General features: G+C 40.6%; 1 protein-coding gene across 26 annotated transcripts in view; it reads right to left on the bottom strand.

Annotated features, from left to right (window-relative positions):
* The window catches only part of FBXL20 (F-box and leucine rich repeat protein 20), a 94,458-nt gene that overhangs the window by 35,614 nt on the left and 38,512 nt on the right, over window positions 1–20,332 (bottom strand). For 17 of the 26 annotated variants that reach the window (XM_013979813.3, XM_013979820.3, XM_084984639.1 and 14 more), the window contains one exon: window positions 15,043–15,104. In XM_013979813.3, coding sequence (XP_013835267.1) covers window positions 15,043–15,104 — 62 coding nt within the window. Of the gene's footprint in view, window positions 1–9,098; window positions 9,218–15,042; window positions 15,105–20,332 lie in introns of all 26 variants that reach the window. The other 9 variants (XM_084984644.1, XM_084984648.1, XM_084984649.1 and 6 more) reach the window with 1 other exon arrangement.

The raw sequence follows: 20,332 nt of genomic DNA, 5'->3' as shown, positions 1-20,332 counted from the left end.
CTCCATAAGCAGTCTTTCTAAATGTCTGCTATTATTTACTAACCTTTGACTTCTACTTATTCTATGTTCTTGACAAAAGAGACAATTAGCTTTAGAAACCCCAATATAAGGATTGATGGGATAAACTGCTAGGGTTTTACCAATAGCAATTTTGGAGGTAGAGAGAATGAAGGACAGGGAACAGAGGAGGAAGAATAAATGAGCATTTATTCTTCTGGATATGATAACGTTAACTTGAAAAACTGCACTTAGAAGTGTGCATTTGTAGGATAAATCAAGGGGAAATGATACTGATATCTCTATACGATATAAATAAACTACAGTATACTTAACACCTTCCTGCTTTTCATCATCTTCAGGCTTGGTACCTTAGACTTTAACCCTTCACGTAATTCCTTCTGAGGATATGTATGTCCATAAGGTTAAGATCAAAGAGAGAAGAAAACTGAGATAGAATGAAAGGCCAGTTATTGCTGAAGGATCCTCCTTGGCTGCTTCAATAAAAGTCCTCTTCCATCTCTTATAAAAAAAAACTGGCCTACCTTTAGGCTGCCCAGTTTTAAGCAGAGTATGCCTCACCTTCCCCACTCAAGCAAAATGACTTTGGCCAGGTTTCTGAGATATAATGTGGAAGAAGACAGGATTTAATTATAAATAAGTCTAATTGCTGCAGTAAAAAAGAAAAAAGGAGTTCCTTGGTGGCTCAGCAGTTTAAGGATCTAGCATTGTCATTTGCAGAGGCATGCATTTTTTTTTTTTTTTTTTGTCTTTTTGTCTTTGTTGTTGTTGTTGCTATTTCTTGGGCCGCTCCTGCGGCATATGGAGGTTCCCAGGCTAGGGGTTGAATCGGAGCTGTAGCCACCGGCCTACACCAGAGCCACAGCAACGCGGGATCCAAGCCGCGTCTGCAACCTACACCACAGCTCACGGCAACGCCGGATCGTTAACCCACTGAGCAAGGGCAGGGACCGAACCCGCAACCTCATGGTTCCTAGTCGGATTCGTTAACCGCTGCGCCACAACGGGAACTCCGCAGAGGCATGGATTTGATCCCCGGCCCTGGGACTTCCACATGCCAAAGGTGAAAAAAAGGGAAAGAGGGAAAAAAGACACTCTGCCCAGCCCCCCACAAACCAAACCCTTAATACCAGATCCTCAGAGGAAAACATAGGGTTGGTTGCTAAAGTAAAACTGAGTATATTTTGGGACATGGCTACCCATGGCATGGTTCTACAAAAAGAATTTATTCCCAACTTTCCTTTTCTTACGACAAATATCCAAAATCTTCTTGTGCAATACCTCTTTAACTTAATATAGTTCTTTTCATTAAACAAAGCAAAAAGCATAATGTAGTCCTGGAGTGGGTGTAACAAAATGAGTAACTCCGCTTATATCATGGGGATATCTATGGGCACAACTTCTTCAAAGAGTAATTTGATAGTGCCCATTAAAATAAAACACACACACTATATCCTGTAGATGCAAAAGTATGAGTAAAGATGGAGTTCCCGTTATGGTGCAGCGGAAACAAATCCGACTAGGAACCATGAGGTTGCAGGTTCGATCCCTAGCTTCACTCAGCAGGTTAAGGACCAGGCGTTGCCGTGAGCCGTGGTGTAGGTTGCAGATGTAGCTGGGATCTGGTGTGGCTGTGGCTGTGGCTGTTGCATAGGCTGGGAGCTACAGCTCTGATTGGACCCTTAGCCCGGGGAACCTCCATATGCTGCAGGTACGGCCCTAAAAAGCAAAAAAAAAAGAGAGAGAGAGAGAGAATAATGTTAATATGCATCAATACAAAAAAAAATGCTTAAATATATTATGGTACAAAAACAAAAACCAAAAACTTAGCAGCCATTAGAAAGAATGAGATAGTTACATGAACCAACCTAAGAAGATGTCAATGACTGTTAAATACAGAAACAAAAACTAGGGAGTTCCCGTCCTGGAGCAGTGGTTAACAAATCTCACTAGGAACCATGACGTTGTGGGTTTGATCCCTGGCCTCGCTCAGTGGGTTAAGGATCCGGCATTGCCATGAGCTGTGGTTTAGGTCGCAGATATGGCTTGGATCCTGGGTTGCTGTGGCTGTGACATAAGCCAGCAGCTACAGCTGATTTGACCCCTAGCCTGGGAACTTCCATATGCTGTGGGTGTGACCCTAAAAAGAAAAAAAAAAAAAAAGAAAGAAAGAAACAGAAACTAGTTGTAGAACAGTCTTTATATCATGTTTTCACTTGTGAAAAATGTAAAATATGAACACATGCATCAAAGTATTGCAAATATCCTATATCTAGATACAAGAAGATATATGTTACCTTTGCAGGGGAAAATAGGCTTTTGCAGGAACGTTGTTGAGACAGCAGGCGTAAGGAAGCCATTTGTTTATTACTTTTTATTTACGGTTTTTTAAAGTATTGGGCTCATGAGTAATTCGTACCTATTTGTTAAAAAAAAATTTAAGGCGCTAGATTCAGATCTTTGGCCACATAACGTTAAATCTTGCTCTGAAATTAGGGTATTGTCACTGCAGTGGCTTGGGTCACTGCTGTGGCACAGGTTGGACGCCTGGCTCAGGAACTTTCATATGCTACAGGCATGGCCAAAACCAAAATAAACCAAACCAAAACAAACCCAATAACTGTATGTCAGTGTTCTTATTATCAGACTATAGATGTAGGTTTGCTAGGCCTCTGTTTTATGTAAGAGGACTTCGGGTACAATTATGACATTATGATTATTATCCATGTTCTTGTGAGGAACTCTGCTAGAGGCAATGCATGCTACCTGTAGCTATAATGGACTTATTTCCAAGGGATTATATTCAGCATAAATTATACAAACCTAATCTATTCATATCTGGTAATTCCATGCAGCATACTAAATCATTTAGTTTCTTAGGTGTCCAAGTAACTATTACTATTACTAATGAGACAAGCTGACTGGGCAGTTCTCTCTTTCTAAATGAGATGCAATGGGAATGTTAATGAGGCTTTGACCACAGTAAGCAACTGGCAGAATCACCTTCCAGTCATCTTAGATATGAACTGTGGCAGGAATTTTGAGCAACTCATTGAACCATTTGCTCACATACTAAAATAATTTTTTCTTGAGGAAATAAAAATAAAATTAAGTGTAAAAGTAGATAGTGCTTTTTGGGGGGTGAAGTCATGGTTAGGCTTTTCATTTTTCATCAGAGGATGACAAATCTACGACCCATCCACCCGGTTTGAAATATAGGAATTAATCATCAATCCACAACTAAGACTATTTTTACTCTAGACCCAGAAAAGAAATAGTCTTTGTGCTACCTTAATCTTATGAAAAGTTCACATTTATAGTGATACTCACGGAAAATCGTCTAAAGGACACTGATGATCCCGGTATATATGCAACATTCCACTTGTGCTGGGCACTGTGACTGACTCTCCAACATCCATTTCATCCCAGTTAATTAGTCTAACCCTGTCACAGTGACTGGTTCAGGCCTAAACCAATTTGGACTAATGAGATCTGAGAAGAGGCTTTATTGGAGTATCAGTGCTGGCTATCTCTCCCTTTGGCATGAACAAAGACACATGCTGATGCAGTATTTGCTGGCATCTACCCGGGCCCATAAGGAAAAGCAGCTTTAGGACCAAGCTGAAATTGTATATGGCAGAATACAGAAAGAAAACTGCTGATGACACCGCAGAGCTCCTAAATCAATTATCCTTAGGATATAGGTAGCCTGACCTATCCTTATATTTCACTTTCTATGAGATAAACACCCTGTTTAAGCCAAAATTGAGTTGGAATTACTTGCAGCTGAAAGCAAGTTTGGCTCAACTGGCCTGAAGCATGCATTTTTTAGACACTATTATTATTTTTTTTGTGTGTGTGTGTCTTTTTGCCATTTCTTGGGCCGCTCCTGCGGCATATGGGAGGTTCCCAGGCTAGGGGTCGAATCGGAGCTGTAGCCGCCAGCCTACACCAGAGCCACTGCAACGCGGGATCCGAGCCGCGTCTGCGACCTACACCACAGCTCACGGCAACGCCAGATCCTTAACCCACTGAGCAAGGGCAGGGACTGAACCCGCAACCTCATGGTTCCTAGTCGGATTCGTTAACCACTGCGCCACGACGGGAACTCCCTAGACACTATTATTTTAAGTGTTAGAGCTCCTACCACTTCAGTCACCATGTGATGATGATGCCAAGTTGGAATCTGACCGAACCTAGACGGACACCTGACCCAAGGCTGCCCAATCTATAGGATAACCACTAGGCTACATGATATTTTAGACCCAAAGTTCTTCATTTTGGTGTCTGAGAGGCTATGCGTTTCTTTCTGGCTTCCTTATTTCCCATGGGTACTGGTAAATCCTGTAAGAGCTAAATAAACACAATATAGTCCCTTCCTTGCCTTTAGTTACTACATGTATGCTGATGACTTCCAAGTCATGCTGGTAAGCTTTAGACCTATATATACATCTGCCTTTTGATATTCCTACTTGGATAGCTGCAACTACCAAAATTGAACTCATTTTATTTTCTTCCCATTAGCCTTGTTCTTTTACCAATCTTCTTTCTTTTTTTTTTTTCCTTTTTTCTTTTTCTTTTTCTTTTTTTGTCTTTTTGCCATTTTCTTGGGCCGCTCTAGTGGCATATGGAGGTTCCCAGGCTAGGGGTCGAATCGGAGCTGCAGCCGCCGGCCTATGCCAGAGCCACAGCAACACGGGATCCGAGCCGCATCTGCAACCTACACCACAGCTCACGGCAACACCGGATCATTAACCCACTGAGCGAGGCCAGGGAACGAACCCGCAACCTCATGGCTCCTAGTTGGATTCGTTAACCACTGCGCCACAACGAGAACTCCGCAATCTTCTTTCTTTCACTCTCTCTCTTTCTTTCTTTCTTTCCCCTTCTTTGGGCCACACCTGTGGCATATGGAAGTTCCCAGGCTAGAGGCTGAATCAGAGCTATAGCTGCCAGCCTATGCCACAGCCACAGCAATGCTAGACCCAAGCTGCTCTCTGTGACCTATACCACAGCTTGTGGCAATGCTGGGTCCTTAACCCACTGAGTGAGACCAGGGATCGAACCTGCATCCTCATGGACACTAGTTGGATTCTTAACCCACTGAGCCACAACAGGAACTCTATCTTTGACTCCTTTCTAATACAACCCCCATTATCAGCACATCAAGTCAACCAGCAAATATGTTGCCAATCATAACTCTTAAAAATCTCCAATTGAGTCCATTTTCTTTCTAGCCTATCATCACCATGGGGTTCAGGCTATCACTTCTTCCCAATAAAAGGAAGAATTTTTTGTTTTAAATTATATAAATAAAATTATATAATTATATAATTATACTTACAAATATATTATATACTTAGGATAAATTATATTATCTTGTAAATTAAAATAAGTGTATATATTATATATTATATAATATATATGTATATTTTAAGAGGGAATTCACATACCATAAAATTTACCTTTTTAAAGAGCACAATCCAGTGAGTTTTAGCACATCCACAATGTTGTGGAATCATCATTATCTACAATTTCAGAACATTTTCTTTTCTTTTTTTTTTTTTTTTGGCCCCACTCATGGCATGTGGAAGTTCCCAGGCCAGGGATCAAACCTGTGACCCAAGCCACTGCAGTGACAAAGCCATATCCTTAACCTGCTGCACCACAACGGAACCCCCAGAACATTCTTATCACCCGTAAAAGAAACCCCATACACATTAGCAGTCATTCCCCATCACCCCCTTACTGCAGTCCTGACAACCCCTATCTCTATGGATTTGTCTACTTTGGACTTTTCATATCAATGGACCAATATAGTATGTGGCCTTCGCGTCTGGCTTCTTCCACTTAACATGTTTTAAATCACACATTTACGCTGAAGTACCTATCTGTACTTCATTCCTTTTTGTGGCTGAATAATAATATTCCATTGTATAGCTATAACATACTTTGTCTAGCCATTCTTCAGTTAATGGACATTTGGGCTGTTTCCACTTCTTGGTTATTATGAATAAGGGTGTTATGAACACTCATGTATAAGTTTTTGTGTGAACATAATTGAATAGAGTAGTATAAATGATGAGTTATGAGCAAGAAGAGCATCCATGGGGAGGATGACCTAACATGAGATATTGGATAAGTCCAGTAAAGGAACAGCCTGGAGTGGACTGTCACAGGTTGGGAAGGCTGAGAAGCACATCCAAGCAGGTGATTCAGCATAAGGAGTTGAAGTCTGAAAGAACTGAGGGTGTCCACACTCTGGAGTGACCTATCATAAGGTGTCAGTGTCTGGGCCAGGTGAAGAGGGGTGTCTACATAGAGGAAAAACACAGCATGGGTTCTGGAACCCAAACAGAGTAGAAGAGTGTCCATGGCAAGAGGAGGGGGATGGTCCAGCACGAGGTACGTGAACCCAGTGTGGGCAAAGATGGAATCCTTGTGAGAGAAGCAGCAGCAGCAGCAGCAGCAGCAGCAGTCTGAGGGTGACTACCATCAGGAAGACTGAGTAAATAACAAAACGTGGAGTTCCCGTCGTGGCGCAGTGGTTAACGAATCCGACTAGGAACCATGAGGTCGCGGGTTCGGTCCCTGCCCTTGCTCAGTGGGTTAACGATCCGGCGTTGCCGTGAGCTGTGGTGTAGGTTGCAGACGCGGCTCAGATCCCGCGTTGCTGTGGCTCTGGCGTAGGCCGGTGGCTACAACGCCGATTCAACCCCTAGCCTGGGAACCTCCATATGCCGCGGGAGCGGCCCAAGAAATAGCAACAACAACAACAAAAAAAGACAAAGAAAAAAAAAAAAATAACAAAACGTATTAAGGACAACAACAATCGGTTTATCATCGTCACAGAAGGGAGTTACAAATCTGGAAAGGAAGGAAAGTAGACTTATGTGGTGCTGGATTGGAAAATACAAAATAAAATATTAAGGACCTACTGATGGGACATCAGGTCTGCAATTTACTCTAATAGTTTAGGAAGAAAAGTTTTTTTGTACCACACTACAACTTTTCTATAAACTTGAGATTAAGAAAATACTCTTCACCTTAATAAACCACACTAAGATTTTATCCTAATGAAATCATAAAGGATTGTTTCAAAGACTCACAAGAAAAAAGAGCATAATAGCTGTGCCATGACAGCAGACAACTGGAGAAAACACCTAGAGTCTAAGGAGGAAGGAATTCTGAAAACTATGGTAAGGTTAGGAACCAGACTAGAATGACCAATAACATCACTTTCATCCAACACTTATTTTGGAGGTTCTGGCTAAAGCAATGAGGAAAGAAATAATATAAATATTGGAAGAGGTTTTTTTTTTTTTTTTTTTTTGCTTTGGTTTTTGTTTTTCTGGCAGGGGTCACAAATATATAGAAAATCTAAGAAACAACCAAACATGAGTAGAACTAATAGTAAAAGTATGAATAGGAGTTCCCGTCGTGGTGCAGTGGTTAACGAATCCAACTAGGAACCATGAGGGTGAGGGTTCGTTCCCTGGCCTTGCTCAGTGCGTTAAGGATCCGGTGTTGCCGTGAGCTGTGGTGGAGGTTGCAGATGTAGCTCGGATCCTGCATTGCTGTGGCTGTGGCATGGGCTGGTGGCTACAGCTCCAACTGGACCCCTAGCCTGGGAACCTCCATATGCCGCGGGAGTGGCCCAAGAAATGTAAAAAGACAAAAAAAAAAAAAAAAAAAGAGCGAGAGAGTTATAAATATGGAAAGGAAGAAAGCTAAAATGAGCCCTATGGTATCAGACTGGAATTGGAGATGTTAGTAATCTATCCATCTATATATATAGACAGATATAAAATTGCATAAAGATGTGCATTTATGCACCACCCATCTCTAAATATGTATTTCTATGCTTCATCTATAAGCACTGATGCCCCAGTAGCAATAAGTACAGCTAGGGCAGAGATGTTAGCTTCTAAATACCATTCTCCATGAAAAAACATCCCCAAACTCCTTATAAAAATGTCTGATTCCAGGACTAGGCTAGGAAAAATGTAAGAAGGTCCTAGAATAATCTTGCTATGTCAAAAAACAAGGATATAGGAGTTCCCTTGTGGCAGCAGGTTAAGGATCCGGCAATGTCACTGCAGCCTGGGAACGTCCACACACTGCAAGTGTGGCCAAAAAAAAAAACCACAAACAAAAATCCCCCAAGGATATAATCAAAGAACAATGGGGATATATTCCAGGAACACAGACTACAACTGTCAGAGGCTAAATCTGGACTATTTTGAGCATTAAACAAGGATAACACAACCAGGATTACAATACACTGAATAAAATGGAAATCCATGAGTTTATATTGATATTAATAAATTAAGAAACAAATGAAATAGAAGGGACTTAAATTTACTTCTTTAGTAAATAAAATGTAGAAGTAATGACAGAATTAGAAAATCACCATTTGGCAATTACAACAGTAACAACTGTTTCAGGCAAGAATCAAACTACAGAGTCAAAATTTGATGAAAAACAAGATATTTGCATGGTCTCAAACTACTTCACCACAGGACACTCAATAATTATAAAGGGAAAATAGTAATATTACAGTGGAGAAATACGGCACGTGCCACCCGAACCAAATGATCAAAGTTATATCAACATTAATGGGATGGACAGACACCTTTTTCTATGACGTGAACAGTGAGAAGGCTACTACATCATTTCTGTGGTATTCCATTCCTATAAAACTGCACCAACTGAACTGAATCATGAGAGACAGTCTATAAAATAACTGCCCTACAATCTATAAAATTATCATGGCTATAAAAGACAAAGATTGAGGGGCTATTCAAAATTAAAGCCATCTGAAGAGAAGAGACAGGTAATTGCAACTTGTGATCTTGGACTGCAGCCCAACTCAGAAAGAAAAGTCTTTTTTCTCCCCTTTTACTATAAAGAGCAGGAATGGGATAATCAGTAAAAGAGGGATGAGGTCAGTAAATTAGATAATAATATGAAATCAATGTTCACTTCCTCATTCTGAACTGTGGTTACGTAACAGAATGTCTTTATTTTTAGAAAATACACACTGAAGTCTTGGATAGAAAGTATGGTCTGTAACTTACCTTGAATGGTTCAGAAAAAAAATAGAGAAAATGATAACACAAGTGAGGTAAAATTTGGGGAATCCAAGTAAAAGGTTTATGGAAATTCTGTGAACTATTTCTGCATCTTTTCAGTAAATCTGAAATTATTTAAAAACAAAAATTAGAAAAAAGGAGGTAAAAAATACATTAAAATCTCAAAAGAGTTGGTAGAAGCAAAAATACGAGCAATAGTCACAAATATCTAATTGGGTCATCTTGTATTTTGCAAGCTAACTCCTACATTCAAGCCTTGAATACATTTAACATGCAGAAACACATAAACTTCAGGAAACTAAGTGATCGTTTAAAACAAAATTGCTTAGATCGTCTTCACAAAATTAAACCTGATTTCTTAAGATTATTTTGTAAATGTTTTCTTCCAGGACATTCCTAGAAGACTCATATTCCTCTGTCCCCAAGACAGAGCTGACCTAGACAGAGACATGATTTTAGGGCTATTAAACCAGCTTCAAAGTGCCAAGCTGAGCCTGGTGGGAGCTTATGGTGTTGGGATGTTTAAGAGGAAGACAAATGGGACTTGAGGGGGAGAAAGTATTTTCACATAGTTAGGTGGGGTTCTTTATGTCAAAATACCAACAGCTCTGTCTGTCCACATTTATGCACGATTTACACACAGGCAGTGTGCCTAATACGTATCTTCTTTTTTTTTTTTTTTTTGTCTTTTTGTCTTTTTTGTTATTGTTGTTGTTGCTATTTCTTGGGCCGCTCCCGCGGCATATGGAGGTTCCCAGGCTAGGGGTCGAATCGGAGCTGTAGCCACCGGCCTACGCCAGAGCCACAGCAACGCGGGATCTGAGCCGCGTCTGCAACCTACACCACAGCTCACGGCAACGCCGGATCATTAACCCACTGAGCAAGGGCAGGGACTGAACCCGCAACCTCATGGTTCCTAGTCGGATTTGTTAACCACTGCGCCACGACGGGAACTCCTAATACGTATCTTCTTAATAGTCCACCTTATTAATACTCCATTACTACCATAATGTCAAGGCAGCAAAGGAGTTGCAACTGGCTAAGAAAATTTGAGGATAAACTCTCTCCCTGACTGAACTAAAATAAAACATCCAATTTACTCCCCAGAGTATGGAACATTAGACTTGGAAGTATTAAACTAGCAAATGGCAATTATGAAGAAATAATCAAATCAGAAGAGATGAAGTTCCATAGTCCAATTTCCTAACTATACGCACAAAGTTTATAAATTCTCCAATACAAACAATATCACAAATTGTCTGCTTGCCAGGCAAACCATAAGGGGAAAAAATCCTCAACTACAACACTATTTATTATGCAAATCTTGCAGTACACCTGAATCAAAGACACTTTGCCTCTATCCACAAGGGGAAATAATCTCTCTCATATCTGAAATGCCCTTTTCCCTTAGTGTCTAGTTAACCACCACTTACCCCCTTAAGACTCAACTCATGTCTCACTTGCTTGGAAGCATCTTCTGAACTCTCCAATGTTGGCTGTAAAGTCTTACATGTGAGCTTGCTATAACATAATGTTTGAGGCGAACATCCATTATAGCTCCCCCCCACTTTTTCTTTCTTTTTAGGGCCGCACCTGCGGCATATGTAAGTTCCCAGACTAGGGGTCAAATCAGAGCTGCAGCTGCCGGCCTACACCACAGCCACGGCAACGCCAGATCTGAGCTGCATCTGCTTGTGGCAACACTGGATCCTTAAGCCCTCTTAACCTGCTGAGCCATAATGGAACTCCCTTCCCTTTCCTGATTTTGCTTTGAATCTTTTCCCTGTAATAAATTAGCCATGAGTATGACGACTATATGCTGAGCCCTCTGAGCCCTTCTAGTAAATCACCAAACCCAGGGGTGGTCCTGACGACCTCCAACATAGCATGATTATCTATTTTAGACAAAAGAAAAAAAACCACCCAGCCAATTCATTCTTTCCATCTACGTTTTAATGAAAAAAGGAGTTCCTGTTGTGGCGCAGTGGTTAACGAATCTGACTAGGAACCATGAGGTTGCGGGTTTGATCCCTGGCCTTGCTCAGTGGGTTAAGCATCCGGCGTTGCCGTGAGCTGTGGTGTAGGTTGCAGATGCGGCTCAGATCCTGTGTTGCTGTGGCTCTGGCGTAGGCTGGAGGCTACAGCTCCAATTGGACCCCTAGCCTGGGAACCTCCATATGCTGAGGGAGTGGCCCCAGAAATGGCAAAAAGACAAAAAAGAAAAAAAAAAAAAAGAAAAAAAGAAAAAAGTTTCAGATTCTTATAATAATAATCCTCATTCTGAAACTACACTTTGTTTTAGAGCCAAAAAGGCATGTGTGGGCTCAAAGAGTCTTATCACTCACATTATTTTTACAGTTATCAATACCATCCTCAGCAGGAATCTTTGAGAAACAAGTCACTTTACATTAGCCCTTGGAAAACACACATGAATCTTTGTCTTATGAATACTGACGTTCATTTTTCAAGGGGTACTACTAAATAAATGCATATGGTTCTGCTCTGAAAAGAAGTACTGTTAATCCTGCTAACTGAATTTCACCCTATGCATGCAGAGGATTCCAGCTTGCTAGAGCATTACCAATAAACTTCAAAAGGGAGTAAGAAAATCAGTAAGTTAAAGTAAGTTACCGTTAAGAAGAAACAAGAACACTTTCTTACTTCATTGGTAACTTGGCTGTGGCTCTGTATTTACAAGAAAATATAAATTCTATGGCCCTACTAATGTAATTTTTCTCCTTGTAGATTAATATATAAAGGCAGAATTATGAAAATATAAAATCTTGGCAAACATGACAGTATTTCAGGTAACATCAATGGATGCTAAAATTAGTGGACAAAAATGAATAACAACACTTACATCGTCTTAACATATAGCTCCCCCAAGGTATTTACCAAGCTATTTAAACTTTTAAAGGAAATAATACTTTCAATGAATTTCAAAGCATTACAAATGCCCTGGATATAATTTATTAATATTGATACCAATCAATTGTTATCTGTTTAGTGTAAGGTCAAAGATAAAACAAAAGCCTCTTTCCTATTTGGCTTAAATGGTTTAAACAAAAAGTTGACCCACTGCCTTAAAGAAAGCCACAGCCATCCCATAGCTTCATGTAATGGTAAGAAAAAGCCAATGAGATCTGTTTGTGGTAACAAAATGAGTAGACACGGGAATTCTTCCTTATCCAATCTCCCTCCAAATACCATCAGTTTTGCAACTATAAATCTTACAGCTCATAAGATACTAGAGTGAAGTCAAAACAGGTTTTATGTCAATTATATCTGCAGTGCAAAGAATTACAGAGCAGTTCCTGTCGTGGCTCAGTGATGAGGAACCTGACTAGTATCCATGAGGACTTGGGTTTTGATCCCTAGCCTCGCTCAGCGGAATAAGGATCCGGTGTTGCCATGAGCTATGGTGAAGGTCGCTGACATGGCTCAGATCTGGCGTTGCTATGCTGTGGTGTAGGCAGGAAGCTGTAGCTCCAATTCGACTCCTAACCTGGGAACTTCCATATGCCTTAGGTATGGCCCTAAGAAGAAAAAAAACAAAAAAGACAGAAAACTGGAGTTATCCTGTGGCAAAGTGGGTTAAGGAGCTGTAGGTGTCCATACAGCAGCTCAGATCACTGCTGTGGAGAAGGTTCAATCCTTGGCCTGGGAACTTCTCCATGCCACAAGTGTGGGGGGTGGGGGGGTACACACAAAAAAATCCTTATTGCTCTCCAATCCCCAATCTGGTTGGCAGAAAGTACCCAGACTAACCCTTTAAAAATATAAACCTAGATCATGTTATTTCCCTGTCAGATCATGAGAGGTCTTGTAGGGCACAGTAAGGAATTTGAAAAATTCCAACAAAATATAAAACATAACCACAATAGGATGCAGCCATTGCCAAAAAGTCAAATATATTTCCCTCTCTTACTGAGTCTTAAGGTAAACCAATATAGCACAAAATAATCATTAATGTTGAGAACAATGACATTATCATTAAGAAATATTAAAGTACGTCTTAGGGTATTCAGTTTTTGGTAACAGTGAAGAACATAACTAGTTTTAAAAATATTTTGCTTTAAGACAGCTAAAATTCGGAGTTCCTATTGTGGTTCAGTGGTTAACGAATCCGACTAGGAACCGTGAGGTTGTGGGTTCAATCCCTGCCCTTGCTCAGTGGGTTAAGGATCCTATGTTGCCGTGAGCTGTGGTATAGGTCGCAGACGTGGCTCGGATCCCACATTGCTGTGGCTCTGGCATAGGCTGGTGGCTGCAGCTCTGATTAGACCCCTAGCCTGGGAACCTCCATATGCCGCGGGAGCGGCCCAAGAAATAGCAAAAAGACAAAAAAAAAAAAAAAAAGACAGCTAAAATTTGAGGGATAAGCAAGATGTTCAGGATACATTTTCCAATGGCTCTGGTTAGTCTAGGATGTTCTTCCACCTATAGTCAACTAGCACATATGTTATGTTTTGCTTTCATGGAAAAACTCAATTCCAAGTTAAATTCAGTTATTTTTTCCTTAGTATCTTCAAATTCTAAGTACTACATAAATATTTATAGGATTTAGCCTATGTTTCTAAGCATCTTGGAAGACTCAGCATGCCAACACCAGGAATACTCTTTACCACCAAAAGGGCAGAGATTATTTTCCACCCTGCAGTAGGGACTGGGCTGGTTATGGGCTAGACTGCAGTAGCAGCTAAAAGCAAGAAGTAGATGCCCCTGAGCACAGAAACTTAAGTTTTAACATTTGCAAAGCAAGTGTGCCTTTCTCAGTCATGATATTCTGCACAAGTAAACAAAGAATGATATGATTATGTGCCCCCAAATGGGCACTGAAAATAACTTCCCAGACACCTGTTTCTTCCTAGGTGATTCCTAAGTCAGATGGGAGGCTGTGTGTTTTATGTTATGGGTGATCCCAAATTAGTTTGTACACACTGAAAATACGGCTGGTGAGGAGCTCCCGGATGGTGCAGGAGGTTAAGGCTTTGACACTGTCACTGTAGTGGCTTGGGTTGCTGCTGTGGCACAGGTTTGATCCCTGGCCTGGGAACTTCCACATCCACAGGTGCAGCCAAAAAAAAAAAAAAAAAAAAACCCAAAAAACAAATAAGGATGGTAAAGTCATAAACATGATATAGGAAAGTTTCAAATAACTTGTCTTTATCTTTCAAAGGTTATAACTCTTCTATACAGTGCCTCAGTATATGTAATATTTTGCTGCAAATAAGTCATTTCACAGACACATTTTGACATTAGGAATAGAAAGTGAGAGGGAAGGATGGATTAGAATCATTCTTAAAAAAAAAAAAAAGAAAAAAAACAGGAGTTCCCGTTGTGGCGCAGTGGTTAACGAATCCGACTAGGAACCATGAGGAACCCACTGAGCAAGGGTTCGGTCCCTGCCCTTGCTCAGTGGGTTAAGGATCCGGCGTTGCCGTGAGCTGTGGTGTAGGTTGCAGACGCAGCTCGGATCCCGCGTTGCTGTGGCTCTGGCGTAGGCCGGTGGCTACAGCTCCGATTCGACCCCTAGCCTGGGAACCTCCATGTGCCGCGGGAGCAGCCCAAGAAATAGCAAAAAGACAAAAAAAAAAAAAAAAAGTATTAAAATAATAAAATAAAATTTAAAATAATACTACCTCTTTCACATTATATATGATAATAGGGCAAAGGGAAAACTAATAAACAAAACCATATATAGCTACCAACAGGGTAGGAGGAAATTGTTACTAAATTAAACACTCAAATCTTGATTCATATCTAGAAAATACGGAATAAGATAGTTTAACAAAAGAATCAATAAATTTTAAAATTCAGATAATCTAGACCTGAAATTGGCAACAAGCCTAAAATTTTTTAAACAGGCAGATATGATACACACACACACACACACACACACACAAAACCAACATAAAGTTAGACTTACCGTAATAGGAGTTCTTTGGGAAGTTTTTTATTGATTACAGCTTCATCACTATTTGAGAACATCTGTAAAAACAAAATCATTGTGTCAAGTATTACTTAACATTTTATTATGTTCAACTCAACAGTTACATGGTTATCCTCTTAAGAAGGAGGTGGACAAGTACAGTGAACCAAACACATATTTTCAGAGACTCTAGGCTAAAAAATTACATTTAATTCGTTTCCTGTCTTTAGAAAAAATGAAATAGCAGTAAGAAGGATATTATATGCCAGGTGCTCTTGAGGTATATTTTATGAACTCATGTACTGACTCCTCATCCTACCCTTAATCATCATTTGACATATAAGGAAACTGAGTTACAAAAGGTTTACTTGCTTAAAATCGTATCACTACAGAGTGACCATTTAAAAATATCATTAAGGTAAGGTTATTCTTCAAATCTAACTCATTCTTCATGGAGGTGTCCTGAAACCTAGGATAGGGAACAATCTTTTCCAAGTTTTATACATTATGCTGAAAACTAATAATGCTTCATAACCACCAACCTATGCATTCTGGATATATAGAGTGATCAAATAGCTCACAATGGGTACTGGTTTTGTTTTTTGTTTTAATGACTGTACCCAGTGGCATATGGAAGTTCCTGGGCCAGGGATTGAATTCCTGCTGCAGCTGCAACCTGAGCTGCAGCTGTGGCAACACCAGACCCTTTAACCCACTGCACCAGGCTAGGGATTGAACCCGTGCCTCCACAATAACCTGAGCCACTGTAGTCGAATTCTTAACCCACTGTGCCACAGCAGCAACTCCTCACAATGGGTACTTTTAAACAGTGTCACCATTTCTTCCACAAAGGACATCATGACTTATATGGCTTATCTCATAAGTTACATGAAAAAAATCACAAATACCTATATATCTAATAAAAAGCACAAGAAAAATTGAAATACGATGTCACTGAAGCTGAGAGGAATATGTTCAGTCTCTGCTATTAAGTGTTACAGAGTTGCCTCCTGACTTCATGCAGTGAACATTTACTGAACACCCTCTAAGTATTAGGCACTTTTCTAGGAAATGAGATACAAAGGCAGTAGTATGTTATCTCTGTACTTAAGGAGCTCATGCTCTACAATAAAGAACACAGAAATAAGCAAATACTAATTCTGGACTGGTAGTAAAGAGATAAGCCAGGACTTTATTTTTATTTATTTATTTATTTATTTATTTATTTATTCTTTTTGCCATTTCTTGGGCCGCTCCCCCATGGCATATGGAGGTTCCCAGGCTAGGGGTAGAATCGGAGCTGTAGCTGCCAGCCTACACCACAGCCATAGCAACTCGGGATCTGAGCCACATCTGCAACCTACATCACAGCTTGTGGCAACACTGGAGCCTTAACCCACTGAGAAAGGCCAGGGATCGAACCGGCAACCTCATGGTTCTTAGTCGGATTCATTAACCACTGAACCACGATGGGAACTCCGATAAGCTAGGACTTTAATAAAATTACAGTTGAAGTAAAAGATGATGCAGGTCTCCATAAGGTTACAGGGGTGTTGGAAAAGAAAAGGAAAAAAAAAAAAAAAAAACTACAGAAAAGGGTTTTTGAAGAAGCTACAGGACTTGGTGATGTAAAGTTGGATCATCAGCCAAGTTTCAGTGTAGCAAACATACTATGTTACAATCAATAATGCTACTGCCTGACAATTACATGTTTTAGGAAATTATCTGACATCAAAGTATAATCTGGAGTTCCCGTCATGGCTCAGCAGAAACGAATCTGACTAGTACCCATAAGGACGCAGGTTCGATCCCTGGCCTCGCTCAGTGGGTTAAGGATCTGGCATTAACATGAGCTGTGGTGTAGGTCGCAGACACGGCTTGCATCTGGCGTTGCTATGGCTGTGGCTAAGCTGGTGGCTACAGCTCCAATTTGACCCCTGGCCTGGGAAACTCCATATGCCACGGATGCAGCACTAAAAAGCTGCCAAAAAAAGAAAAGACAAGAAAAGAAAAATTTGTTTCCCTAAAATCTCTATCCATTAGTGGAAGCTAGTAAGAGAAAATCATATCCCTCTTCTATAAGGTAAACTTTCAAAATGAAGCCATCACATTTCCTCCTAAACAAGTTCTCCCCAAATTTCATGGTTTCTAAGACTCTACACCATAATGATCATTGGTCTCTAGGTATACTTATAGGAAAGAATGCATGAAAGATTCATAAAGTATACCCTAAATAAAGTAGGAGTGATGCCATAAACAACAATGTCTTATAAGATAGCTAACGTATCAAAAGTTGAAACCTGCCTGGGGAACTTCAAAAATGAAGTTTGTAAGTATAAAATAGTATCACTCAACACCCATTACCCTAGACTATGCCCAACTCAAAACCACAAAATGTAAAAAGTAATCATTTTTATACCAGAAATGCTAAGCTCTTTATCTTGTATATTCAAAGCTTTTAATTGAATGCTACCTATCTCCTGCAGTAAGGCGCTTTGCTCACTTGAATATACACAGTAATTAAATTGATAAAAAAATATAAACCTGCTATGTGTGGTTCACATGACTTGTACAACTCTAGATAAAAAAGGAACAAAAGGAGTTCCCGTCGTGGCGCAGTGGTTAACGAATCCGACTAGGAACCATCAGGTTGCGGGTTCGGTCCCTGCCCTTGCTCAGTGGGTTAACGATCCGGCGTTGCCGTGAGCTGTGGTGTAGGTCGCAGACGCGGCTCGGATCCCGCGTTGCTGTGGCTCTGGCGTAGGCCGGTGGCTACAGCTCCGATTCAACCCCTAGCCTGGGAACCTCCATATGCCGTGGGAGCGGCCCAAGAAATAGCAACAACAACAACAAAAGACAAAAAAAAAAAAAAAAAAAAAAAGAACAAAGGAGTTCCCGTTGTGGCGCAGTGGTTAATAAATCCTACCAGGAACCATGAGGTTGAGGGTTCGTTCCCTGGCCTTGCTCAGTGGATTAAGGATCTGGCGTTGCCGTGAGCTGTGGTATAGGTTGCAGATGTGGCTCAGATCCCTCGTGGCTGTGGCTAAGGTGTAGGCCGACGGCTGCAGCTCCGATTGGACCCCTAGCTTGGGAACCTCCTTATGCCGAGGTAGTGGCTCCAGAAAAGGCAAAAAGACGAAAAAAAAAAAAAAAAAAAAGAACAAAAATTACACCTAGCAGATCATTTTCCCCCCTAAATCAGTCTAAATGGACCAAATCTTGTTGTCTCTGTAGGAAAAAAAGAAAAAAGGAACAGTGTCCTGAGAGTATCTGGGAAATATCATGTGTACAGGATCTGTCCAGATTTACACTTCTCTCCTCCTTCTTTCTGCACGTATGTATCCTACTCCAAGATCACAAGAAAAAGTAAGATCAGTGGTTCACAAACTGTGGTCACCCGATTAGCAGCAGCATCATCAAACAGGACCTTGTTAGGTTTAACTTTCAAAATACACAAACAGCTTATAAAACTCAATAACAAGGGAGTTCCCATCGTGGCTCAGCAGTAACAAATCTGACTAGTATCCATAAGGATTCAGGTTTGATCCCTGGCCTTGCTTAAGGGGTTAAGGACCTGGTGTTGCTGTGAGCTGTGGTGTAGGTCACAGATGGGGCTCAAATCCCACGTTGCTGTGACTGTGGCGTAGGCTAGCAGCTAAAGCTCCGATTCAACTCCTAGCCTGGGAACCTCCACAGGGCACAGGTGCAGCCCTAAAAAGAAAAAAAACAAAAAACAAAAAACTCAACAACAACAAAAGAACCCAACCGAAAAATGAGCAGAAGACCTAATAGACATTTCTCCAAAGAGGACATACAGAAAGTCAACAGGCAGGTGGAAAGATACTAACATTGCTACATATGTACAATAGAATACTGCTGGAGTTCCCATCGTGGTGCAGTGGTTAACGAATCCGACTAGGAACCATGAGGTTGCGGGTTCGGTCCCTGCCCTTGCTCAGTGGGTTAATGATCCGGCGTTGCCGTGAGCTGTGGTGTAGGTTGCAGATGCGGCTCGGATCCCGTGTTGCTGTGGCTCTGGCGCAGGCCGGTGGCTACAGCTCCGATTCAACCCCTAACCTGGGAACCTCCATATGCCGCGGGAGCGGCCCAAGAAATAGCTAAAAAGACAAAAAAAATAAAATAACATAAACTTTAAAAAAAAAAAAAAAGAATACTGCTCAGCCATAAAAAAGAATGAAATACTGCCATTTGCGAGATGGATGGACCTAGAGATTAACATACCAAGTGAAGTGAAGTACGTCAGGCAGAGAAAGACAAATATCATATGACAACACTTATATGTGGAATCTAAAATACGACACAAATCAGAGATCCCTGGTAGTGCAGTAGGTTAAGGATCCAACATTGTCACTGCTGTGGCTCGGCTTGCTGCCGTAGTGAGGGTTGGCGCCCTGGCCTGGGAACTTCCTCATGCTGTAGGCCCAGCACCCCCCCCAAAAAAATTTAAAAATAAAATACAACACAAATCAACTTATCTAAGAAACAGAAACAAACTCAACAAACAGAGAACAGACTTGTGGTTGCCAAGGAGGGGGAGGTAGGGGACGATGGACTGAAGTTCCAGGTTAGCAGATGTAAACTATTATATATCAAAGAGATCAACAAGGTCCTACTGTATAGCACTAGGAACTATATAAAATATCCTATGATAAGCCATAATGGAAAAGAATATAAAAAAGAATGTATATATGTATATATGTGTGTGTCACCTTGCTGTACAGCAGAAATTAACACATTGTTCATCAATTATACTTCAATTAAAAAAAAAAAAGGGGACTTTGTTAGAAACACAAATTCTTGGGCTATATTCCAGATCTAGAATCAGAACTAGGGTGCTAGGCTTCCACATGATACTAATACTTCCTAAAGTTTGAGAACCAATGGACAAGATAAAATAGATTGAGGATCTTGGGACTTAAGAAATTACAGTTCTAGAACATAATTAGGATATTTTATTATTTGAAGTGACACAGCAATGGAGCTTGGAAAATATCCTAGAGATAGAGACATATTTTAAATGTGTAGCTTCTGCTTCAGTTCATGGTATTGTCTGTGAAATAAATGTTTCACAGAAGCAACTGAATATATGTTTAGATATCTAACTATTTCAGCCGAACCCAACCTCTGCATTTTGCATAAAAAGTATAAAGGGTGTCAAAACCAATCAGATCAAGGATATAATGAACTGTAACAAATTTGCGAAGTTTTAGAACATCATCGTTGGAAATGATGATGTTTCACTATTCAAACATTTGACACTCTTAGT

This window comes from Sus scrofa, chromosome 12 (genome assembly GCF_054392235.1).
Source record: "Sus scrofa isolate SSC_HxYL_T2T_F1_AM1 chromosome 12, Sscrofa_HxYL_maternal_Yorkshire_Landrace_v2.0, whole genome shotgun sequence".
Taxonomy (NCBI): domain Eukaryota; kingdom Metazoa; phylum Chordata; class Mammalia; order Artiodactyla; family Suidae; genus Sus; species Sus scrofa.
This window is presented reverse-complemented; position numbering and strand designations above follow the sequence as displayed.